Genomic DNA, 26,647 nt, shown 5'->3' on the forward strand with positions numbered 1-26,647 from the left:
TGATGAGCTAGATACCCATCATAAGTCAATTTCTGAACTGGATTTCTGACTCTATTAGATCTGCGCGGTCCTGGGTCACTCCTTTGCCCTCTAGCATCTTCTTGTACTTTCCTTACACCAGGTGTCCTGACAGCCGGAATTCCAAATTCCTCATCAAGACTTTGGTCAGAACCATCTGAATCCATGTCTACATGTGAAAAACCTGATGATGCATTAGCCATAAAGGGAGGTTGATCAACCTTTTCCTTTCCTTTTCGTGATACATTCCCTGTACCTGTTGGTGGAGTAACCTGTGTACGTAGTCTACCATTCCATGGTTTCTCAATAGAGCCACGAGAAGAGGACTCTTGTGGTCCACTCAAAACCTGTGACTGTGGCCTCACATTTTGTACAACCACATCATCTTTTACATCAGCCCCAATAGTGCCATGTGCATTACTATACCAGCTGCTCATCTCATCAAAGACTACATCTCTGCTCACTCGTAACTCTCGTGTAGTAGGATTGTAGCACCTATACCCCTTTTGTTCAAGGGAATATCCCACAAGAATACATTTCTCTGCTTTAGGATCCAATTTCCTACGCAACTCATCTGGTACATGCACGTAAGCTATGTAGCCAAACACTTTCAAGTGTGCCAAATCAGGCTTTGTACCTGTAAACTTTTCCTCAGGTGTTACATCATGAACCGCAGCTGTAGGTGTCCTATTCATAGTGTACACAGTTGTATTTACAGCTTCAGCCCAGAAATGATGAGGCATGTTCTTCTCATTCATCAATGCACGTGCAACCTCTGCAATGTGCCTGTTTTTCCTTTCTGCGACCCCATTCTGTTGTGGAGTATATCTGCATGCAAACTGCCTGCGTATACCATGCATTCGCAGAAAATCTGAAAAATCATTGGAGAAGTACTCTCCCCCTCCATCTGACCTCAATGTCTTGATTTGCATATCTGTCTCCTTCTCAATCATGACTTTGAAGTCTTGAAAGTGACCAAACACTTCACTTTTGTTACGCATGAAGTAGACCCATACTTTCCTTGTATGGTCATCAATGAAAGAGACATAATACCTGCAACCATGTATACTTGCAGTATCGGTTGGACCCCAAACATCTGTGTGCACCACCTCAAGTGGCTTTTTACATACATTGCGCTCATGTGGAAATGAGCCCTTTGACTGTTTTCCAAACTGGCATGCTGCACACACTTTATGCATACCATCCACCTTGAATTTGGGCAAACCTTTTACAATCTGTTTTGATTGCATGCTGCGCAATCTCTGCTCATTGACATGGCCAATGCGTTTGTGCCAAATGTCAACATCAGCCACAACACATGTGCCCTGTGCAAATAATGCAACTTTTACCTCAGGCATGTCTACATTCAGCGTAAACATTCTGCCCACACATTTGCCCTCTGTGATCAGCTTACAACCATTCTGGAAATCTTCTACATAACAGCCCTTTGGATTGAAGCGAACCTGCAAACCCTGCTCAACCATTTGTCCAACAGAAACAAGATTCTTTGTAATGTTTGGGACATGAAGTACATCTGCTAAGTACTTTGATTTCCCACTCTTCGTATTTAGAGGTATGTCCCCTACATGAGCAATGGGGTGAGCTGTGTCATCTCCTGTCTGCACATAGCCTAACACATCTGGTTTGCGCATATCTCTAAACCACTCTCCACGAGACGTCATGTGATTAGAGGCATCTGAATCCACATACCAAACATCATCTTGGGTGGAATCCTCTGCAGTCATTGTATTCATTACATGCTGCATAACAAACATGCGCTCGTTTTTGCTGTCATCTGCATCTCTGCTAGTAGACGCACAGTTTCAATGTTCTCTCTTTCCACTTGCTTTTCCTTTTGGACAGCCACGTGACATGTGACCTCTTTCACCACAAGTCCAACATTCTCTGCTATCTGCAGTATGTTGTTGCCTGCTTGATCCTGCACCATGACCTCTTTGACTCCCCCTGCCTTAAGACTGGTTTCCCCTGCCACCTGTATTGTTTTGATTTGATTGAACTTCTTGAAATTGGCCCGTGCAACCCCTTGGGCCTCGACCACGACCTCTACCTCTACCTCTGTTGGAGTTAGAATAGAAGGCCTGTTCCGACCTATTTCTGCCACGAGAAGAAGATGTGTCAAGACCAAGGTTCTTCTCCTCAAGAATAAGCATAGAAATCAAATCTTGGAACACGGGGATGTCGTCTCTTGTATTCATGGAAGACCTGAAATGTACATACTCATCTCCTAGACCATCCAAGCATGCACGGACAATGTCATCGTCTTCCACTGAGACTTTAATAGATCCAAGAGCCTCAATGATACTCTTGATCTTCAAAGCATAATCATTGATGGAGAGGTTGTTCCTCTTAACCTGATTTAGCTCCGACTTTAGTTGAAGCTCCCTGGCCTTGGTGTTCACTTCGAACACTCTGCCTAAGTTTCTCCATGCAATGGCGGGGGTTTCAGCATCCTGTAGATAGCCCATCATGCCATCTGTGATGCTCATAGAAAGCCAATACATCACTTTGCTCTGACCTTGTTGCTAGTCCCTCAAAGCTTTCCTTTGTTCTGCTGTAGCATTTGCCTCGGGAATCTCTGGTTCCTTTTCATTGTCTCCTTCTACATAGTCCCAATAACCTTTTCCTTTTAGGAAATTTGTTATTCTGAACTTCCATGCAGGGTAGTTATTTTTCTCAAGCTTCTCAGTAACAATCTGATTGAAACCGTCAGACATCTTGAAGCACTAAGACAAAATAGCTGCAATCTGCAAAAACCTGCAAATCTGCTGAACCTGCTATCGTGGTACGTGTAACGCTTTCTACACTCAACGAGTGTCCACAATCAAGCGTACATACAACCACTGTACTTGTACAGTAAATCTTTGTATACTGCACTTTGGAGACCTGTTCAGAAACTTGTGCGAGAAATCTCTGTATACTGCATCTGGTCGTGGATTGCGAACAAAGGGATTGTGATGCTCTTGCTCTCTTAGCCTCTCTTGCCTGCACCAGGCTCTGATACCATGTAAAGAATGAGGATACAAGAGAGCTACACAAGACAAGCACAAAGCACACAGAGATGGAAAGATTCTTCTTCTTCTTCATAGAAAAGAAAGTACAAAATGACTAAGTGCTAAAGCGGAAAAGTAGCACATATGTATATGCGGTCACTAAGTGTGAACTCACTAGAAGCGTACTAGGCTGGCACTATAAGTGTAGTCCAGCTGTAGAATCACTGGCAAAAATCCTCCGTGTCGGTCACCTAACGCGTCAGTGAGTAAATGTCGTAAGCGGCCAAGACCCGTAGTGGATGCCACCTCAAGGTGTAGAGCTCGACATCTCAACAGTTGTGACTTCGTCTGTAGAAGAAGAACATACCTAACATTCTTAGGAAAAGGAAAAGGTTTCCTTACCATGTTAGACATTCTGGTGAAGCTGTCATTGGCTAAGCTGTCGTCGGAAAAAACAGGTTCTTCAGTAGGGGTGGATTATGAGCTCGATTTTTCAGTAGAAGAGTCGGATTCATCCGAGTCATATAATGAGTATTGCCTGATAGGAAAGTCCTTCTTTTGTAGGACATTGCAGTAGACGACTTCATACTCATACCTGTCTTTTAACACAGCATTCCCAAATTTTTTCTTCCTCTTTGGGCAGTTAGGATCGATGTGACCAGGTTCACCACAAATGTAGCATCTTACCTGCTGTCTTTCTTCCTTGTTGAGCTGCTAGCTCCTGTTAAATTGTAGAAGAGCTATCCATTGTAAGCAGCCAACAAAAGACTAGAGCTGCTTCTTTTCAGTAAAGACCTCATGAAAATTTTGAAGTTTATTAAGCACATGAGGTTGCATTCTGATACAGCCTTAGAAAATCTCTACTCCAAGGAAAGCTACTTGAGATTGACAAAGCTCAATCTTCTTCAACCTTAGAACAAGTCCAGTGTTTTGCAATTTCTTTAGAAACAGATGCAAATGTTTGATATGACTATTGACATCTTTGGAATAAACCAAAATATCGTCAATATATAAGAGTAGGAATTCCCTGCAATCTGCAAAAATGATTTCAATCCTCTCTTGACATAGAGAAGGAGCAGGTTTAATTCCCATAGGCAAAACATTCCATTCAAACATTCCCTGCGGTACTATGAAACTTGTTTTGTGCCTGTCAGCTGGATGTATTCTGAATTGCCAAAAACCACTTTTGAGATCAAATTTAGAAATACTTTACAGCTTTTAATTCTTCAAAGAAAATTGTCCTTAAGAGGTAGAGGAAACCTGCGTGGCTCAAGCCAATCATTAATAGGCTTTTAATTGATTACAAGTCGCTTATTTCCTCTCTTCTGCTCAGAGTGATTATTGACATAAAATGCCTGACAAGAAAAAGCATTTTTACTTGGAGAAATTAATCCATTCTTTAGCAAGTGTCCAATCTCCTCATTGCAGAGTTTGGTGTCTTCTAAAGACATGCCTGGATGGGTTGTCTTTAGTCCTGTAGCAGTAGGAGGGTTCCAAGGTAGAGACACCCAGTACTCTTCTCTATCCCATAATTCCAATGGGTTGTCACTAGTGTGTAGTGTAAGCAATTCTCTAATTGCTTCCAATTCCTTGGCATACTTACTTTGTTCTGATAGAAACCATTGCTAAAATCTTTCTTCTTTCTTAGGATTAGAGAGAGTTGGAATCATCCCCCCTAAAAGAAGGGCACCGCGAGGTTTAGTGCTTACTTGATGAGCAATATCTCGAGCAGAAAATTGTATGGAGAGATCATGTAAAACTGAAAAAGGTGTTAGATCTACGCCAAGAGTAAGATCTGTATTTGGATGAGGGTGCAGATATAGTGTAATGAGAAACTTCATTGTCCCAATAGCAATCTTACAAGACACAACCTTTTGAATTTGGCCTATGGTATTATTAGCATAAGAAACTGTGATATCATAAGTAGTAATTCAACCAAGTGAGGTGGAACTAAGGCTTGGTTAATATAGGACATAACAGATCCGGAATCCCATAATGCATCAACTTGAAATGATGGAATGTGAGGAAATTTAATCCAAACCTCAGAGTAGAATGCCCTATTGAATTTGGTGTCAAAATGAATGACATCACAAACATTTATAATGTGATCAGGTACCCATTCACTAATGGGCTTAGTAGCAACCTGATTCATGGCTACTAAGTCGTTGAGATTACTGGCAATAGCATAGGTTTGATCTAGTTTTGCTTCAATAGAGGCTAACTGAGATCTCAAGGAGGTTAAACGCTCGCCTAATTCTTTACATTCTAGATGCACATTTTGGATAGCATCTAGGATGGCCTTATCATTCTTACTGCATACCTGTATGAATTTTGATGCATGCTCCATTGGCGAATGGCAAGGGACAGTAGTAGCAGAAGGCTCCATAGGTGGTTGTTGAGGGATAGAAGTTGAAGCGGCTGCATATGCAGTAGCCCTGGTTGGTTGTTTAGTAGAAGATGGTTGGCCGCCAAAATTAGATCGTTGATTCATTTGTTGCTTCCATTCAGGTTGATTGACAATTTCAACGGTTTGTTTGACCATACTTCTAAATAAAGGTAATGGATGATACCGTTTTCGTTCCATCTTTGACAGATTCAATTTCATAGGCCTAGAACCCTTTTGCCATGTATCTGATTCTTCACTTGTTCTGGTTGTGAATTCGTCTGTAGAAGAAGAACATACATGGCATTCTTAGGAAAAGGATAAGGTTTCCTTACCATGTTAGACATTTTGGTGAAGCTTTCATTGGCTAAGCTGTCGTCGGAAAAAACAGGTTCTTCAGTAGGGGTGGATTTTGAGCTCGATTCTTCATTAGAAGAGTCGGATTCATCCGAGTCATATATTGAGTATTGCGTGATAGGAAAGTCCTTCTTTTGTAGGACATTGCAGTAGACGACTTCATACTCATACCTATCTTTTAACACAGCATTCCCAAATTTTTTCTCCCTCTTAGGGCAGTTAGGAGCGATGTGACCAGGTTTACCACAAATGTAGCATCTTACCTACTGTCTTTCTTCCTTGTTGAGCTTTCTCTTCTTTCTAACTACCTTGAACTTCTTGCCAAACTTATTTCGATGTAGTTTGACTTTGCATTTGCATTCTTCAGCTTGCCTGCATCCGAACTGTTGTGCTTTAGTTTCCTTGTTGCAGAAGCTGGAGTTGAATCCTTTGACCTGTTTGATGTCACGCTTGACTCTCAATCGAGCACATTCAAGATCAGTAACTTCATTGATGAAAGAATTGATTTGGGCAAGGGAGATGTTTTCATCAATATGTAATAGCAGCTTTAATTCTTTCCTTAATCAAATTTGCAAAAGATTCAGGAAAAGAATTTATATAATATTGCTTGTACTCAGTCTTAAAGTAGCCACCTGGAAACTGGTACATCAGCTGAGTCATATGTTGCTGATATTTCTTTACCTGGGTAAGATCACAAAGCTTATTGTGGAAAAAGTCTTCTCTATTGCGATCTTGGATCTTAGTGGTAGAACCTAAGAAGTGCAGAGCAGCAAAGAACAAAGATATTACATTATCAAAGTTTTCTCTGCCTTCGGGTCCTCCCTGCATAATGTAGGTTTTGCTTTCAACACTTAAATCATCCGACCATGCTCTCAGCATACCTTGGAATCCAGCCACAATCATAGAGACGGATTGTCTCTGTGTTAATTCCTTATACAAGATACCATAACCAACTGAATTGTATATGAATTCAAACACTTTCGAGATCTCTTCCTGGTGATAGACCATCTTTGTCTAGTATGGTCATATCCCCAATTTTACTTACCCCTTTTAAGCTAGTAGAGGAAGAGGTAGGAGATTCTACCTTCATCTTTCCGGTTTCTCTACTGACAGGGTTCATAATTCTAGTTTCCTCATCAGTGCTGATATCTGAGTCATCTTCAGAAGATGTTGTCAGATCTGGAAATATCTGAGGTATCTACACATTTATCTCATCTAATTCTATATCCTCGTATCCTACACAAGAGTCGTCTTGTAGGACAATCCAATCAATATCCTCGGGCAATATGTTCCAAATCTCTTCTCCTAGTTGCTGTCTTTGTGCCCATGTCTGTACCTGTGCATTTTTCCCCCAACGAAAATTAGGATCAAAGCCATCAGCGAGATCCTCGTCGATAAATGGAGACATGTGAGGCGGAAATTGATCAATAGATTCAATTGCTAGCTCCTGTTGAACTGCAGAAAACATTCGTGGGAATGTTTTGTCTTCACTAGTGCCACCAAAATTGATGACTGGTTGTTGTTGAATCTTAGATTCAGGGATGAACACTGGTCTAGCAAGAGACAGAGGTGAAGTGAAGACTGCTAGCTTAGATAATACCTTGTGTTGTAAAGCAGCCAGTTCTTTGATAGCATTGGTATGCCAGTTGGAAGCAGCTTCCAATGGTTTCAACCTTGAATTCACAGAAGGAAAGATATATGGTTGACTGGTTGACATATCTTTATCATTGATTGCCTCCTTAGTGAGACATTCAATTCCATTGATAGCGAAGTCAGTGGCAATTATTCGATCACAAAGCTTGCACCTGAACAAACCTTCAAAATCTTTGTAGGTCTCTGGATGTATGCACATAAGCTTTGGATGACCTTTGCTTGAAGATACTACATAGCTAGTTGATGCAGTCTGATATTGCGGTGGAGCAAGAACAGACGCAAGTTCTCGCCTTGACTTTGATTTACCCAGAACTTTGTACTGGTCTGTTGAGCCCAAACACTCAATCTTCATAGGGTCAGGGTGATGAACCTCATTCATGAGAGTCTTGTAAATATTTAATTTCCATTCAGCAGGAAATTGGACTTTCTGCCACTCCACCATTTCAGGTAGAGTGCCCAAAGTTGTTTCATCTACTTTCATAACTATATTCTGTCCTTTGGATGCTTCAAAACTTTGTAAATATCCAGAGTTGTAGACAGAGGGGATGCAAGTATTTACAATGCGAAAAATCATCCTATAGGCTATCTGCAGCTGATCAGTAGTATTCTTCATATCAAGACCATTTGTCTTGATCAACAAAGATACTACTTCATTGAAGCATCTATCAAATAGGCTGCAAGGGAAATTAGGAAAGAATTCGATGTATATAGGTCCATTCGACAGGCTTCCTTGTAGGATTCTGATTGTTTGATCATTCAAGTTCTTGTGTCTAGTGTCTAGTAAAGCTCATATACATGACACATTAAGTCCCTTACAGAAGAGAGGTATTATGCCTACTGCTATATACCCTATATGCACAAACTGGTGGTTTCTTTTTAAAGCCTTTTCTCCGAATTCTGCTAGCTCTTCGAACAGATGGATGATATGATCATCATTATCACTATCCTTGATGCTAAGCTTTCCATGAGTCTCATGGTACAAAGTATTTGCTAATAAAGAAAAGAGTTTGTTGTGCATATATACCTGTTTAGCAGTCACTACTGGTAAACTCCATCTGGCTTGAGGAGTACTCTCCTCTACTTCCATACTGTCTGTGAGCAGCTTCTTAAATGAAGAGATAATCATGGACATTGTTGAAGGAAGGTTGGAAGGTAAAGGTTTATTCTGGTGTAACTTGTTAGCCGAGCTCGAATTGAAATTCTCAAAGTAAGCTTCTGAAATGTCTGCGTCTAAACGACACCCTTGCCAATGCGACTGCAACTATTAAGCTTTACTAATTTCAATGATGATGCTCTTGGCTTATGGGATGAGTTACTCAGTAAGAGAGGAAACTATTAACACCAACCTCTATACAACTGTCATTGGCTAAGCTATCGTCGGAAAAAACAGGTTCTTCAGTCGCGGTGGACTCTGAGCTCGATTCCTCAGTAGAAAAGTCAGATTCATCCGAGTCATATAATGCCTGATAGGAAAGTCCTTCTTTTGTAGGACATTGCAGTAGACGACTTCATACTCATACCTGTCTTTTAACACATTATTCCCAATTTTTTCTTCCTCTTCGGGCAGTTAGGAGCGATGTGACCAGGTTTACCACAAATGTAGCATCTTACCTACTGTCTTTCTTCCTTGTTGAGCTTTCTCTTCTTTCTAACTACCTTGAACTTCTTGCCAAACTTATTTCGATGTAGTTTGACTTTGCATTTGCATTCTTCAGCTTGCCTACATCCAAACTGTGCTTTAGTTTCCTTGGTGCAGAAGCTGGAGTTGAATCCTTTGACCTGTTTGATGTCACGCTTGACTCTCAATCGAGCACATTCGAGATCAGTAACTTCATTGATGAAAGAATTGATTTGGGCCAGGGAGATTTTTTCATCAATATGTAATCCAGCAGCTTTACTGCTTTCCTTAATCAAATTTGGAAAAGATTCAGGAAAAGAATTTACATAATATTGCTTGTACTCAATCTCAAAGTAGCCACCTGGAAACTGGTACATGAGCTGAGTCATATGCTGCTTATATTTCTTCACTTGAGTAAGATCACAAAGCTTACTAAGGAAAAAGGCTTCTCTCTTGCGATCTTGGATCTTAGTGGTAGAACCTAAGAACTGCATGACTAGAGCAGCGAAGAACAAAGATATAACATTATCAAAGTTTTCTCTGCCTTCGGGTCCTCCTTGCATAATGTAGGTTTTGCTTTCAACACTTAAGTCATCCCACCATACCCTCAGCATACCTTGGAATCTAGCCCCACAATAATAGAGACGGATTGTCTCTGTGTTAATTACTTATACAAGATACCATAACCAACTGAATTGTATATGAATTCAAACACTTTCGAGATCTCTTCCTGGTGATAGACCATCTATGTCTAGTATGGTCATATCCCCAATTTTACTTACCCCTTTTAAGCTAGTAGAGGAAGAGGTAGGAGATTCTACCTTCATCTTTCCGGTTTCTCTACTGACAGGGTTCATAATTCTAGTTTCCTCATCAGTGCTGATATCTGAGTCATCTTCAGAAGATGTTGTCAGATCTGGAAATATCTGAGGTATCTACACATTTATCTCATCTAATTCTATATCCTCGTATCCTACACAAGAGTCGTCTTGTAGGACAATCCAATCAATATCCTCGGGCAATATGTTCCAAATCTCTTCTCCTAGTTGCTGTCTTTGTGCCCATGTCTGTACCTGTGCATTTTTCCCCCAACGAAAATTAGGATCAAAGCCATCAGCGAGATCCTCGTCGATAAATGGAGACATGTGAGGGGGAAATTGATCGACAGATTCAATTGCTAGCTCCTGTTGAACTGCAAAAAACATTCGTGGGAATGTTTTGTCTTCACTGGTGCCACCAAAAGTGATGACAGGTTGTTGTTGAATCCCTGAGTTTTCAGGGATGAACACTGGTCTAGCAAGAGACAGAGGTGAAGTGAAGAGTGCTAGATTAGATAATACATGGTATTGTAAAGCAGCCATTTCTTTGATAGCATTGGTATGCCAGTTGGAAGAAGCTTCCAATGGTTGCAACCTTGAATTCGGACAAGGCAAGATATAGAAGCAAACTCTTTTTTCTCATTTTTTGAAAAGAAAATTATAGAAGGCTATGACTCTCTCTCTCTCTCTCTCTCTCTCTCTCTCTCTCTATATATATATATATATATATATATATATATATATATATTGAGACCATCTGATAGATCTTTCAGATCTCATGGGATCGTTCCTACAACATTTTAAATTCTCCTTTTATAAAGACGTGTGTGTGTGTGTGTGTGTGTGTGTGTGTGTGTGTGTGTGTGTGAGAGAGAGAGAGAGAGAGAGAGAGAGAGAGAGAGAGAGAGAGAAGATAAAACAAAAATAACTTTATTTTTACCCATGTTGTCAAATATATCTTTTGGGATTGTTCCTATGGCATTAAAAACTTTCTTCTATTTCCTCTTCTCTCGCTATCTCTAGTCTCTCTCTCCTCCTCCGCCCCATAGATATTCACTTTTGTTCTCTCTCTCTCTCTCTCTCTCTCTCTCTCTCTCTCTCTCTCTCTCTCTCTCTCTCTCTCTCTCTCTCTCTCTCCATCCATAGATATTCACTTTTGCTGAAGACTTTTCATGTGACTTTTAATGTCTCTTTAGATTGTTACTACACCCTTGAAAATTTTAACCTCTCTTTCTCTCTCCTCATGCGTATTCGTTGGGCACTAAAAACTTGTACTCTCTCTCTCTCTCTCTCTCTCTCTCTCTCTCTCACACACACACACACACACACACACACACACACACAAAACTTGATTTTTGATATACACCCTTGCCTACGAGAATTTATAGATTTTAAATCATGGCCCACATGTTAACTCTTAAAAATAGAAAATACAGAATATCCCAAAATTGTTAAAAGGTCCATCAACTGGGAAATATCTCTACCCATTGGGGTGCTAATGTGACAGTGGGTCTTTGACAGACATTTAATCCATTTTCTACGGGTGAAAAACTTTAGCTACCTTTTTAAAAATACACTATAATGCCAAAAAATAATATCTTGAAAATTTGAAGGGTATGTGAAATCAATAATAAAATCTCTCTCTCTCTCTCTCTCTCTCTCTCTCTCTCTCTCAATAATGTGGATAACAACCCCTGTATTTCCATGTCATGCATGTGCATAAAGCAAGACAACCCAAAGTCAACGTCACACGAGCCTTTTTCTTGTTCTCAAGCTCTTTAAAGAAATATACACTTTCAATAATTTCTAAAAATGATAATATTGGTGTTGAAAAAAACCCCTTTGAAAAGATAAAGCCAAATATATCTTCAAAAAAATTAAATTTCCATTAAATAGCAAAATCTCTACTAAAATTAAAGTGAAAATTTTTGCTATATCTTGAAAAAGTAAAGTCGCATTAAGCAAGGCAAAATGAAACATTCACATTTATTTTATTTAGAGTAAAAAGTCTTTTGACTTTACATTTGAGAAGGCCTCTCATTTAAATTATCCCTTTTTTCTTGTGTGCAATCAATAATGGAATATTTATATTTATTTTATCTAGAGTAAAAAGTCTTTTGACTTTACATTTAGGAAGTCTTCTCATTTCTTACAGTATGCAAAGGCTGTCATTTCTTACAATCTTACCCTTCACACATACACACACATATATATAGGTATACATATATGTGCATGTATTATGTGTGTATATATATTTACATACATACATACATATATATATATATATATGTGTGTGTACCTATATATATATATATATATATATATATATATATATATATATATATATATATATATATATATATAGGTACATGTACATATATATATATATATATATATATATATATATATATATATATATATGTGTGTGTGTGCTTGAAGCGAAGAAGACATCTTGCTATTGTTCCAATACAGTAACTATGACATTCAAAAATTTTATGCTCCTTTCGTTCCCCCATTCCCCCCCCAAAAAAAGAAAACTCTCTCTCTCTCTCTCTCTCTCTCTCTCTCTCTCTCTCTCTCACACACACACACACACACACACACGTTGAAGAAATAGAAGTTTTGTTGCAGTTCGTGTGTGCATACACATACATCGTGGCATAGTATTTGACAAACTAACACTCTAGTTGTCGTGACGATCCCAAGTGGACATTTAAAAAGGATAAGCGAACTCTTTGTTCTCATTTTTTGAAAAGAAAAGTATAGATGGCTATGACTCTCTCTCTCTCTCTCTCTCTCTCTCTCTCTCATAAATAAATAGCTTGAGACCATTGTATATGTCTTTCAGGTCTCATGGGATTGCTCCTACAACATTTTAAATTTTCCTTTTATGAAGATGTGTGTGTGTGTGTGTGTGTGTGAGAGAGAGAGAGAGAGAGAGAGAGGGAGAGAGAAGATGAAACAAAAATAACTTTATTCTTACCCATGTTGTCAAATATATCTTTTAGGATTGCATTAATTTTTTTTCTATTTCGCTTTCTCTCTCATACTCTCTCTCTCCTCCTCCCCCCATAGATATTCACATTTGTTCTCTCTCTCTCTCTCTCTCTCTCTCTCTCTCTCTCTCTCTCCATAGGTATTCACTTTTGTTGAAGACTTCTCATGTAACTTTTAATGGCTCTTTAAATTGTTTCTACACCCTTGAAAATTTTAATCTCTCTTTCTCTCTCCTCTTGCATCATTTGTTGCGCACTAAAAACTTGTGCTCTCTCTCTCTCTCTCTCTCTCTCTCTCTCTCTCATTGATTTTTGATAGACAACCTTGGCTGCCAAAATTAAGAAAATTCATAGATTTTAAAGCATGGCTCACATGTTAACTCTTTAAAATAAAAAGAACAAAATATCCTAGAATTGTTAAAAAGTCCATCAAGTGGGCAATCTCTTTACCCATTTGGGATGCTAATGTGAGGGTTGGTCTTTGTTAGACATTTAATCCATTTTCGAGAGTACAAAACTTTAGCTACCCTTTTGAAAAACACAATAATGCCAAAAAATAATATCTTGAAAATTTGAAGGGTGTGTGAACTCATCGATAAAATGTCTCTCTCTCTCACACACACACACACAATAATATGGATAACAACCCATGCATTTGCATGTGATGCATGTCCTCAAATCAAGACAACCCCGAGTCAACATTAGGCGAGCGTTTTTCTTGTTCTCAAGCTCTTTAAAGAATGTTGGACCTCCAGACCCAACATTCATAGCCTTCTGGTACATAGCTTTCACCCCCCTTGATACAAAACTTTTTTTTACCCCACAAGTTTTTTCTTTATGCCTTCCACACCACCCCGTACCCCTCCTTTCTACTCTATTGATTTCCTATAAAATTTCCAGTTTTCAGTTTTACTCCATCTCTTTTTTTACACTTTATCCTATACAACTCAAAAATTCTAAAGACACTTGAACCCCCTCCCCGAGTCTTACCTTTAAACTCTTCATGAAGTTTTAACCACTTTAATTTTGGCATATTGTTCTTCTCACCTAAAGTAGCCCTCATTCTCATTACTACCCCACCCTCTTATTTTCAAAAAATTCCACTTTCAATTTGGACCCTAGTTACCTTGAATTTTGACCTACACCTATATCACCTTTACTCCTCTTAACTCTTCTCCCTATACCTCTGTACCTCGATGCTTAGTCTTAAAGTCCACTCCTCTCCATGTACCCTGGTACTCGATCTTAAATTCCACCCCTCTTCATGTACCCTAAACTCAATCTTTAATTCCACTCTTTTCAAACATATTGTTAGCTCCCAAAAATCTTAACCAAGCACCCTTTATAAACCCCTACCTTCTCCCCCTCCCTTACAAATACATTCTACCAACACCACCACCGCTGATCAACTCTTAAGAGCGAAACGTGTTTGGTGGTACCCTCCCTATTGTAACACTCCAATTTTTGGTTTACCTGCTAATTTTGGCACCCATCATTTTACTAATCTAAAGGAGTCGATTTGCACGCTTGAGTACTTATTTTTAAAATAGTTTTTACAAAAATACATATATATATATATATATATGTGTGTGTGTGTGTGTGTGTGTGTGTGTGTGTGTGTGTGTGTGAAGTGAAGAAGACATCTTGCTATTGTTCCAATACAGTAACGATGACATTCAGATTTTTTATGCTCCCTTAGTTCCCGCCCCCCGCCCCCCAAAACCTCTCTCTCTCTCTCTCTCTCTCTCTCTCTCTCTCTCTCTCACACACACACACACACACACACACACACACACACACACACACACACACACACGTTAGAGAAATAGAAGTTTTGTTGGAGCTCGTGTGTGCCTACACATACATCGTGGCATAGTATTTGACAAACTGGCGCTCTAGTTGTTGTGACGATCCCAAGTGGACATTTAAAAAGGATAAGCAAACTCTTTTTTCTCATTTTTTGAAAAGAAAAATATAGATGGCTATGATTCTCTCTCTCTCTCTCTCTCTCTCTCTCTCTCTCTCTCTCTTGTATAAATAAATAGCTTGATACCATTGTATAGATCTTTTAGGTCTTATGAGATTGTTGCTATAATATTTTAAATTCTCCTTTTATGAAGACGTGTGTGTGTGTGTGTGTGTGTGTGAGAGAGAGAGAGAGGGAGAAGATGAAACAAAGAAAACTTTATTCTTACCCATGTCATCAAATATATCTTTTAGGATTGCATTAAAAATTTTCTGCTATTTTGCTTTCTCTCTCTCTCCTCCTTCCCCCCAAAGATATTCACATTTGTTCTCTCTCTCTCTCTCTCTCTCTCTCTCTCTCTCTCTCCATAGATATTCACTTTTGTTAAAGAGTTTTGATGTAACTTTTAATGGCTTCTTAAATTGTTCCTGCACCCTTGAAAATTTTAATCTCTCTTTCTCTCTCCTCTTGCATCATTTGTTGCGCACTAAAAACTTGTACTCTCTCTCTCTCTCTCTCTCTCTCTCTCTCTCTCTCTCTCTCTCTCTCTCTGTGATAAACAACCTTGCCTGCCAAAATGAAGAGAATTTATAGATTTTAAAGCATGGCCCACATGTTAACTCTTTAAAATAAAAAGAACAAAATATCCTAGAATTGTTAAAAGGTCCATCAACTGGGCAATCTCTTTACCCATTTGGGATGCTAATGTGAGGGTTGGTCTTTGTTGGACATTTAATCTGTTTTTGACAGGTGAAAAACTTTAGCTACCCTTTAAAAAATACACTATAATGCCAAAAGATAATATCTTGAAAATTTTGAAGGGTGTGTGAGCTCATCGGTAAAATCTCTCTCTCTCTCTCTCTCTCTCTCTCTCTCTCTCTCTCTCTCTCACGCACACACGCGCACACACAAGCAATGTGGTCATCTCTCTCTCTCTCTCTCTCTCTCTCTCTCTCTCTCTCTCTCTCTCTCTCTCTCTCTCTCTCTCTCTCTCTCTCACACACACACACACACACACACACACACACACACACACACATGCAATGCGGTCATGTCTCTCTCTCTCTCTCTCTCTCTCTCTCTCTCTCTCTCTCTCTCTCTCTCTCTCTCTCTCTCAATAATATGGATAACAATCCATGCATTTGCATGTTACCCCAAGTCAACGTCAGGCGAGCTTTTTTCTTACCCTCAAGCTCTTCAAAAAAACACACTTCTAAAAATCTGTAAAAAAAGATAATATTGGTGTTGAAAAAAGCCCCTTTGAACAGATAAAGCCAGATATATCTTCAAAAATTAAATTTTCATTAAATAGGAAAATATTTACTAAAATTAAAATAAATATTTTGGTTATATCTTAAAAATTAAATTCGCATTAAGTAGCAAAACCTTCACTAAAATTATCTCTTTTTTGTTGTTTGCAGTTGGAACATTTACATTTATTCTATCTAGAGTAAAAAGTATTTTGACTTCTATACTCTTTATAATACAGTTTAAATTTTTCAAGGAAGAAGAGACCCTCCATGTGTCACTCACTGCTTCACCCAAGAGAAAATCTCTATAAAATGCAAAAGGGAGAGTAAGATTGTAAGAAACAGCAAGCAACTTTTCATTTTTTGTCAAATATAAAATCAAAAGAATTTCTTTTTCTTTAATGGTAGAAAGTTCTTTAGTCATAGAAAGTCAATAACTTTCTCCTTTACATAGAATAAATGTACTGATTTAAATGCACATAGCAAAAAGAGATAAATTTATTGGAGATTCTATTCTTTAATGAGAATTTAATTTTTGAAGACATATTTGGTTTATTCTTTTCAAGAGGTTTTTTTCAAGCTCAATATTGACAAAAAAAAATTAATGTTTTTATTTCTTTAAATTGATTGGAAAAAAAACAGCTCCTGTGGTGTCGACTTGGGGTAGTTTCACTTTGAGAAAATACATGTGAATGAAGGAGTAGTTATCCATGTTATTGACCATGAGAGAGAGAGAGAGAGAGAGAGATTTTCCTTTGGAGCTCATAGGGCTCCGTCTCACCAAGGACACCCTTCAAACCCTTCAAATCTGTTGGGGGGTTCACTCAATATTTATGTGACTATCACGTGAGTACAACAGTCAAGGTTTTTTTTCTAACAATTTCACATACAAAAAGGTACTATAAAATATAATTGATTTTTTTTAATAGACTAAATTATATGTCAAAAATTTATTGATTAGTCATAGAAAGTCAAAGACTTTCTCCACTACGTAGAATAAATGTATTGGTTTAAATGCACATAACAAAAAGGAGATAAATTGAGTGGAGATTTTATTATTTAATGAGAATTTAATTTTTAAAGATATATCTAGTTTTTTCTTTTTATGAGTTTTTTTCAAGACCATTATTAATTAGTTTATTTTTTAGTTTTTATTTCTTTAAAGAGATTGAAAAAAAACAGCTCGTGTGGTGTCGACTTGGGGTAGTTTCACTTTGAGAAAACACATGCAAATGGAGTAGCTATCCATGTTATTGAGAGAGAGAGAGAGAGAGAGAGAGAGAGAGAGAGAGAGAGAGAGAGAGATTTTCCTTTCAAGCTCATAGGGCTCCGTCTCAGCAAGGACACCCTTCAAGCCCTTCAAATCTCTTAAGAGGGTTACTCAATCTATCATGTGAGTATAGCAGATAGGGTTATATTTCTAACAATTTCACATACAAAAAGTTACCATAAAATGTAATTGAAATTTATTTTTCTATAGACTAAACTATATTTCAAAATTTCACTGATTAATCATAGAAAGTCAAAGACTCTCGTCTACATAGAACAAATGTACTGGTTTAAATGCACATAACAAAAAGGAGATAAATTTAGTGGAGATTTTATTATTTAATAAGAATTTATTTTTTGAAGATATATTTGGTCTATCCTTTTCAAGAGGTTTTTTTCAAGACCAATATTGATTGATTTTCTATTAATTTTTTATTTCTTTAAAGAGATTGAAAAAAAAATAGCTCGTGTGGTGTCAACTAGGGGTGGCTTCACTTTCAAAAAATATATGCAAATGAAGGAGTAGTTATCCATGTTATTGACCATGAGAGAGAGAGAGAGAGAGAGAGAGAGAGAGAGAGAGACAGAGAGATTTTCCTTTCGAGCTCATAAGGCTCCGTCTCACCAAGGACACCCTTCAAACCCTTCAAATGGGGGGTCACTTAATATTTGTGCGACTATCACGTGAGTACAATAGAAGGGGTTATTATTTGTTTGTCTCACATTTTTTACATACAAAAAGGTACCGTAAAATGTAATTGGGATTTTTTTTAATAGACTGAATTATTCATAAAAAATTTCACAGATAAGTAGTTTAAAGTCCTTGAACGCACGTGATATACAAATCTATATTTAATGACACACCAAGTCAAATTTCCAAGATAATATGGTTTTCTGAGAGTAATAGTGTATTTTCAAAAGGGTAGCTAACATTTTTCACCCATAGAATCGAAACACAAAGCAAACTAGAAATGAAAATTTTATGGAAGTCCATCTAACCGATCATTTTTCATGCAACCAAATGCTTTCGCATTACCATTAGAAGTACTCGTAAAAGCACTACAAAGTCATAAACATCATAAAGATGAACAGACACCTGAAAGTATTGAATTCAAATTTCTCAACAACAAACAACAAATAACAGCATTCTCTTTGGCGTATCCCTTCGACTCGTGAATGGTTGCACATAATTGAATGTGAATGCGGAATCACTTGCAAACCTAACACTATGTCCAACCTTTGGTGATAGTTGGACACTCTAGACACCACCACAACAAAATTAGTCAGTACAAAAAACCTTTAAGCATAAAAATGATTCCCAAAGCTTTGTAAGGATAGATATTTTTTTTTGTATAAGAATTACATTTCACATCTACACCACAAATGTGACATTGACAACTACACTTTTTCCCATGCACGCCCATAAGAAACTTGTCTTGTATGGTTCAAGGCATCCCTCAAGAATTACTTTTGAACATGCATGATGAAATAAAAATTGTACCAATCTCAAACCTTGCTTATGTACAAAACAAGGCTTCATCTTCTCAAATGTTCTTTGGTGAATTTGCACCTTTGGATGACCCTACTTGAAGGCAATACATAATTCTACCTACAATAAAAGAATGATAAACAATATAATTATTGGCAAGGTTCAAACTTATAGTCAACATACAAAATTGAGATTAATCTATTGGGATTTAGTATCAGGCTGGTAATTGACACTTTTATGGTCAGTGGAAGGACAAAACCTGAGTCTAATGTTAGCAAAAGCATCGTAATACTAGTATCTACCATGACTATATTTATAGGGCTAGGTAGCCACCAGGTTGTCGATGGAAGCTCCCTTTCAGACAAGTCACTACCACTATCGGCAAAACAACTCTAGCAACAACAAACTTGCTAGAACCTACAACATCCTCAGCAGAGCATGTATCCATAGAAGGCAGATGAACATCAATGACCTGTACAACATTCCAAATGTACATTCACACAAGAACATGTGTCATCATGCAAGCCCACATTGGATAGTTATCCCCATCCACTTTATCTTCAACAACAAACATGTTGAAAACATCTGTGTTGTTATTAGCCATGGAGACTGATTGCAACTAATGTGAAAACTACCCAAAAAAGGAAATATAAAGTATAACTAACATCTGCTATGTAGAATAACCATGAGAGGACTCTAAGAGACATGTTTAGCAAAAACTTGGACTCACAAAAACTTGCACAAAAAGAAGAGATTGCCTACGTATTAGGTCAATCCTATAGTGAAAACGGAGGCCAAAAGGATCCCATATCAAGATTCCAAATTACTAATTGGCCTACTAATACTCACCAAATCTCACACCAATTGGAGAAAGTGAGCAAGTAGGTGTTTGGGACTATGCATGGGAAGACATAGCCTGCTCTGATATGAGTTGTTGGAATTAGGGTTGCATGGATGCACACATAGCTTGGAGAAGATGAAGAAACTCAAGGCACACAACAAAGAGTATATTTCTTATTGAACAATAGAAAGATAGATAAGATAGCCCTAGAATGATGGACATATATACAACACATAGGGAAAAAACAAGGAAAAATTTCCATGGCAGTCCCAAGTGTGTTAACACACATCAAAGTCTCATACATATGATAATAGGACCTTCCCTCTCATTCAATTGAAAAGATTAATGCATTTGCAAAAAACTACTTACATAACTACTTTGAGCTCATTCACGCTTCAAGAAAGGAGAGATATCATATAAAGTATCAACAAATATAGATAGAAGATGACAATACAAATGAGGAGAACAACGACCAATCAAAACACTTCATCGAACGACATGAAGATGAAGAAAAATTTGACAATGGCATTGGCAAAAACTTAACAAATTTGAAGATGGCTTCAACAACAAATTTGGCCTTTTGACATCAAAGGCACACACACAAAATCGTTTGAAAGGACCAAGGTTTGTTTTAAGCCTACACACCTTGATGAAATACACTCTCCAAGGGGAGGCATTTTGGTCTACTCCTATAGAAGAGACATTTGATTCCTACATCCTACTATTAAATTATTTAGGGGAGGACACTTTGTATTGGGTGCTACATATGACACTCAGTGGGAGGCTTATTAGGGTGTGTGACATCTTTTGTACCATTTATGGACCCCTTTCCTACCTATTTATGCATGCATAGACATCTTAGATGATGCCCATCCGTACATATATGATGCACAGAGGTTTCTAGACACAGTACACTTTCATATGAGACCATTTGGAGGATCAAAATAGCCTCTAAAAAAGTTCATACAAGATTCTGTCCATTTGGGCTCAATTGAAGGATCTCCCATGCCTCATAGATGATGTAATCAAGATACATCTTCCATCCTCTATATAAGGATCTCATTTGTACTCCTTTGAAGGATCTCCCACACCTCATAGATGATGTAAGTAAGATACCTCTTCTTCCTCTATATAAGGATCTCCATTTTACTCATTTAAAGGATCTCCCACACCTCATAGCTGATGTAAGTAAGATACCTCTTCCTTCCCCTATATAAGGAGCTCATTTGTACTCATTTGATGATGAATCAAGAAGCTACATTAGGCACATTTCAATTGTAAATGGATTAGTTGTGTTTTCCACCATAACTCTACATAGTTAATTCTTCTTTCTTTGCTACATCTATGTTGTGATGAAATTGTTATGAATATGCATTCGTATATAACGATGTTGTGCAAAAGCAGAGATAAGGGACAATAAGGAAATACATTCAAAGTAATTCCAATTTTCATCCACACACAAATGAACTTCTCACCCGTATATGTATTGGCTTGAATTGTTGATTTTATTTATATTTATACAAAAAAGAGGTATATTAGACTCTGGAAAAAAGAATATCTTTGTCTAAATTTGTTTTCATAAGAGAGGTTTCCCACGAACTATGAACTAAACAGAGTTTTCTCTTCATTGTAGATGTGGAGCCCACACAAAGAGAATGATTCATCATAGTCTCCATGCACTCATCTACCTAGAAACATCATTCAAATCTTAAATTGTTCCTAACCAATGAGGTATACAAGGTGGATCAAAAATCCAAAATTATTTTCTTACATCCTTCTTGCTCCTAGAGACTTCAAAGAGGGTATACCAATCCTCATCAAGGCTTTGCTATGAGCCAACTGAATCTCCATCTTCATGACTTGCACTCAAAATTACTATTTTTGAACAAAGCTATGTTAGCCAAACATCATCTTTTCTAAACTCTCTACTTCTAGTTTAAAGGCTATTTTTGTATTAAACCTACAATGTCACACATTTGAGCTTATTGCACACACGCAAATACTGTTAGATCCAGAAAACTATGTGGAAACTCATGGTAATCTTTTTCTAAATATAAATCTAAGGTATTTAGATCTTACAATTACATGGTGCAAGATTGGTTGAACGTATTTCATAAAACTAGTCGTATTTGTAACATACGAGAAATCATTTTCGTAAACTATTGCTTTATGTCTATGATAGATGTACATTTTAAATTTCTTTTCAACCCTTGAAATTACTACTATCTATAATTGACAATATTGAGTTATTTTATATCAATAACAAGAAGATAAGCCAGTTTTGGTAGTCAATAAAAACTCTTTTATTATTTTGAAAAATAAGAAAATTCTGCCCAAGAAAAGAGCATTTGTCCATTATGTTAAAATAGGCATAATAGCATCAAAAAATGATTAAATGACATCAAAATATGATTACAATAGCATGGCATGCACTTCAAATAGCTTATATGTATGTGGCATGTAACAGAAAGCCAACCATTTTAGCTTGTGATTAGTCTCTGTTAGTGCTTGCCTCTCTGAGAGGTTGGTCTAGGAAACATTTAAGACAACCAACTTTTCAAGAATACATCTTACGTTGTTTAGCTTTAATCATGCCAAATTAAAATAGAACATAAAGTGGTCTCTATGTTTCCGCAAGAGACAAGCCTTTGATATTTTAACACTTGATAGGACCTAGTCCAAACATAAGAGCAACCCTCAATAGCATGTCTTTGAATTCTTTTGGTTCTATTCGCAATCCATCACTAGCCTGCAAAATGCAAGCAAATATAAAAGAGTCTCATTGTAAATAAGTGATTTCACGACATACAGTACTTCCAAAGCCAAGGTTGTGTGACATCAGTTTTGTGTAACTTGTTTAAGATGGTTACAATCATTCAACACTGGTAGATAGAGGAAATGCATTTTTTTTAGAGCTCATGACTCAACATTCAATGCAACCATGAAATTTATCCTAAACGAAGCTAAATGTTTTTAGATACTAGCAATCAAGGCATGAATGGTAATTAACATATACATAATTTGATTGTCTGAACATACACTTGCCTTAACAAATATAGTGTTGAGAATGTGATATTGTTTTCAAATTGATTTTCATATGAAGTAGTGACACCAATTTTCAATTATTTGGTTAAAGCTTTTTTTATGACATAGCATTAATCACCTTTAATAAACATGAAAATGCATTGTTTCATAGCTCAAAAGTACTCAACATTCAATCCAGCTATAAATTAAGTTATGCAAAATTCTACAATTTTTTTTATAATAAATACTAGCAATTGATGTAGATATCTTAAGCCACTAAATATATTTGGATATTGTTCAGATGCTAATCTCTTTACCTCGACAAATATGGTGTTGAGAATGTGGTCGTCAATTTTAGTTAGCTTTGCATTTAAAATATTAATTCCCAACATCTCAATTGCCTTTGTAAGGTTTGCTATAACCCCTTGTCCATCAGAGCAAATAATTTCCAATTGATATATAGCCTTTTCCACTTCAATCACATTGACCTGTATGCACCACCAAAGGAGAAAACAAGATACAGAGGCCGTGAACGAAAGTTACGTGAAAAAATCTTATCGGCTCACGATATTCATCTAATCTGTTTAGCAATCATATGAGCCTTATAGTAGAGAACATTTGCATTTTTTAACTAGATGATTCAAAGATCATGTTGAAAGGAGGGACTTTGCTTATAAGTATTTGATAACATGCAATGGAATTTCATGCTTTGAAGTATATTATTACCTCCAAGATCTTGTGTTGCACTCGTTTCATCGTGGATGTCAGAGTGGGCGCAGTACTCAAAACATTCTTATTGATAATGTTTTCCCATGATTTCAAAGCTTGGACCTCCTTGTTAACCTCTTCAACTTGCCTTTGAAGGCTTTGGACGTAGGAAATTGCATCACTAACAACAGAAGCCTTGTCCATCTGCAAAATATAACCAAATACTTCATTAGAAAATAACCCAAACATGTGGAGATACATAGATTATGATACATATATATATGTAATTGTACAAATGAGAAACCTGATGGCATGTAAAAATGTTATATGTGTGTGTGTGTGTGTGTGCGCGCAACATGTATAGCAAATATACTTAGTATACACTAGTAAGAACAAACAAGGCCTCCTGTATTTACTAAGGTTTACCATAGGATTAGTACGATGTCATTGAACAAAAGGGGGGGTTTGTACAAAGGGAAGTCCAATATGTAAGGGTTAAAGAGGTAGGTTTGGTGCACATAGGCAACGTCTCCCTAGTACTCCTGGTGAAATCCCCCTGAACAAGGGTCTAAATGTGTCTTGAGTTGTGGTTTACGACACATAGGTAGAGTTGTGATTGACGAGACATAGGTGTATGGAAATTCTTCTCATGTTTCCATAAGTCTTGAATACTCTAAACAAAAAAATGTATGGGTAGGTACCAACTTACTTTACTAATCTTGGGAACAAGGGATCGAAGTGCATATAGATTCTCATTAATCTTTCTCCTTCTTTGTCGTTCATAGTCGAGGTTCTTGGAAGAATTACTACATTTCTTCGCATTGTCCTCCGTACTTGTATCTTCGAGCAAATGGTCCTCTTCGGAATAAGAAGTTGGCTTTTTGGATAATGAGGAGATGTTGAGCTTTCTCCTTTTGTGTGTGGACATTAGTCCTTTTGAAGAGAAAAAAAGATAATCAGCAACATCCTTGGTCACGTTGCTTGATTTAAAGAGATCCACATTGATGGGAATTCTCACATCACATGGATGTGCCACATTGTGAGGAGTCAATGCTCTTTTGCATGGGAGGGGGGTATTGACTTGGCCTCTTGTATGGCGATGATCAAGAATAGTGTGGGATGTTCCCCACATCTTGCATGTAATTAGGGGTGATCTTGGGCTCTCTCTATCATATTGTGGGCTTGCCATATTTTTGGAAGCCTTTGAAGATTCTTGCTCATCAAAAGAAGGCAAATTGGAGTCACTTACCTGCTCCTGCATTCTAGCTGTGGCTGCATCTTGCTTGTTTGGTGGAGATGTAGAGGCATCCGCAGGTCCGATGGCTGTCGGCGGAAAATCCGCAGTGTCGGAGATATCTGAGTTGTGTAGAATGCTCCAAGGAGAAAGGACAACATCATGAGCGGCTGCATCTTGTTGTAGCTGATCATGACATGAGCCAATATCTGCAAGCTCGGTAGTACTGGCGTCGATGGCGAGCTCGGGGAGAGTCAGTATTACATCTAGATCATATTGAGCAGCTGCATCGTTAAGACTTAATGGGGCGTCAGCGAGATGGTTATAGGGGGCCATATAATTATTCATGTAATTGAGAAGCACGTCATCCACGTCTTCCTCTTCTTCACAAAGCGCAGGTGAGTAATCAGCTGTGTAAGAAGCTTCCATGCCGAGAGAGAGAGAGAGAGAGAGAGAGAGAGAGAGAGAGGCTAGATAGCGGGGCAAGTAATTCGCCGTCTAAATTTATTTATGGAGAGAGAAACCCCGCGGGGAGCGCGAGTCATACACCGAGACTCGAGAGAGAGAGAGAGAGTACGGTGCTAGGGAGGAACGGAAAGCCATGAGAGCATCGAGGTTGTCGCGACTCTGTCAAAAAGAGAAAGAGAGAGAAAGAGAGAGAGAGAGAGAGAGAAAATGTACGTGTTTTTTCTGTAATTGGACGATGGAGCTTGCAGCGTACACCTCTGGCCTCCCCTCGTCTCCTCACACGTTTTTCAGCCTAGGCCTCTCCTTGTAAAGCATCAGGCGTTGGCCCCTCCCTCATGATCATGATGTGCTTTTTTCTTGCCCTTATGGCAAACCAAATGGCAAAACCATTTAAAAGGTATACCATCAGCATTGCTTGAGATCTTTTGGAAAATCTAGAAGTCAGTTTATCCATTTGTTTTAACGAGTGCCCCAAAAAAACCCTTCACCTAAAGCTTGGAAAATCTACATATGATAGATTTATTGAGCTACATTGTCTATATATTTGATAGTTTTTACACTAAACTAGTAAAACGGCGCTGCCCTGGCCGCCGCCTTCGTCTCTCTCTCTCTCTCTCTCTCTCTCTCTCTCTCTCTCTCTCTCTCTCTCTCTCTCTCTCTCTCTCTCTCTCTCTCTCTCTCTCTCTGTGTACCGGCTTGCAGGGAACACGACTAAATCAAGCTGCTTGTGACACCCTTTCTCCATGCCATTTTCTTTCCTTCAAGATGCAAGCGAATGTGATTGCACCTGGAGAGACACCCTCGCTTCATATCTGTCGAAAATAGCACAACGCTTCATGGCCCTGCCCAGTTGGACATATCCCCCAATTAGTGCATTCCAAGAGACGACATCCTGGTTAGGAGGCTCCTCGCGCACTTTTTGTGCTTTATGTGGTGCACCACACTTATTGATACATGTGGACCAAGGCGGTGCTAAGCACGACTTTTTCTTTGAACAACCTGAGTCTAACATTATCATCGTGAATTCATGTGTAATGCCACATGCCTCCAAGGTGCAAGTGTACATTATTGTGCCCTCTCTCTACATCTGCTCGAAAATAGCCCGGAGCTTCGTGACCCTAACCCTTGCCTTTCCTTCTCCCATTGTAGAGCCCGAGCTTCAGACGTCTCGTCATAGACTTCACCTTGTCATGTTTTCCTTTAAGATTCAAGAGAATGTGATTGCATCTGCCAAAAATAGCACAAAGCTTGGACATATCCTTCAATTAGTGCTCTATGAAGTCTCGGGTATGAAGTACACTACATTTGGGATACATGTCAACCAAGGCAGTGCTAAGCACGATGCCCTCGCTTTGCATCTGCTACAAACAACCCAGATCTTCCTGGCCCTACCTTCTTGGGCATACCCCAAAATCAATGCATTCAAAGACATGTTCTGGATAGGGTTGCATCTGGAGGCACACCCTCCCTTCTCATCCACTCAAAATAGCTTTGGAGGCATATGTAGTAATCAATGCACTCGAAGAGAGAACAATTTGGACATG

General features: G+C 38.1%; 1 protein-coding gene and 1 pseudogene across 3 annotated transcripts; both read right to left on the reverse strand.

The window, feature by feature from the left end:
* Window positions 1-6,967: 6,967 nt before the first annotated feature.
* On the reverse strand, window positions 6,968-8,548 carry LOC147437504 (uncharacterized; annotated as a pseudogene).
* Window positions 8,549-22,044: 13,496 nt separating this feature from the next.
* On the reverse strand, window positions 22,045-25,148 carry LOC147437505 (uncharacterized). 3 transcript variants are annotated; one of them, XM_086487022.1, is made up of 4 exons: window positions 24,651-25,141; window positions 23,420-23,605; window positions 23,011-23,181; window positions 22,045-22,418 (listed from the first exon to the last, which is right to left on the reverse strand). In XM_086487022.1, exons 1-4 carry the CDS (start codon window positions 25,062-25,064, stop codon window positions 22,326-22,328), a joined length of 864 nt encoding a protein of 287 aa, XP_086343148.1. In that variant the 5' UTR covers window positions 25,065-25,141; the 3' UTR covers window positions 22,045-22,325. The 3 variants fall into 3 exon arrangements, with proteins under 3 accessions (XP_086343148.1, XP_086343146.1, XP_086343147.1); XM_086487020.1 differs by having other exon boundaries at window positions 24,111-25,141; XM_086487021.1 differs by lacking the exon at window positions 23,011-23,181 and having other exon boundaries at window positions 24,111-25,148.
* Between the last annotated feature and the right edge of the window lie 1,499 nt (window positions 25,149-26,647).

Source organism: Adiantum capillus-veneris, chromosome 17 (assembly GCF_014529385.1).
Source record: "Adiantum capillus-veneris isolate H3 chromosome 17, ASM1452938v2, whole genome shotgun sequence".
NCBI lineage: Eukaryota > Viridiplantae > Streptophyta > Polypodiopsida > Polypodiales > Pteridaceae > Adiantum > Adiantum capillus-veneris.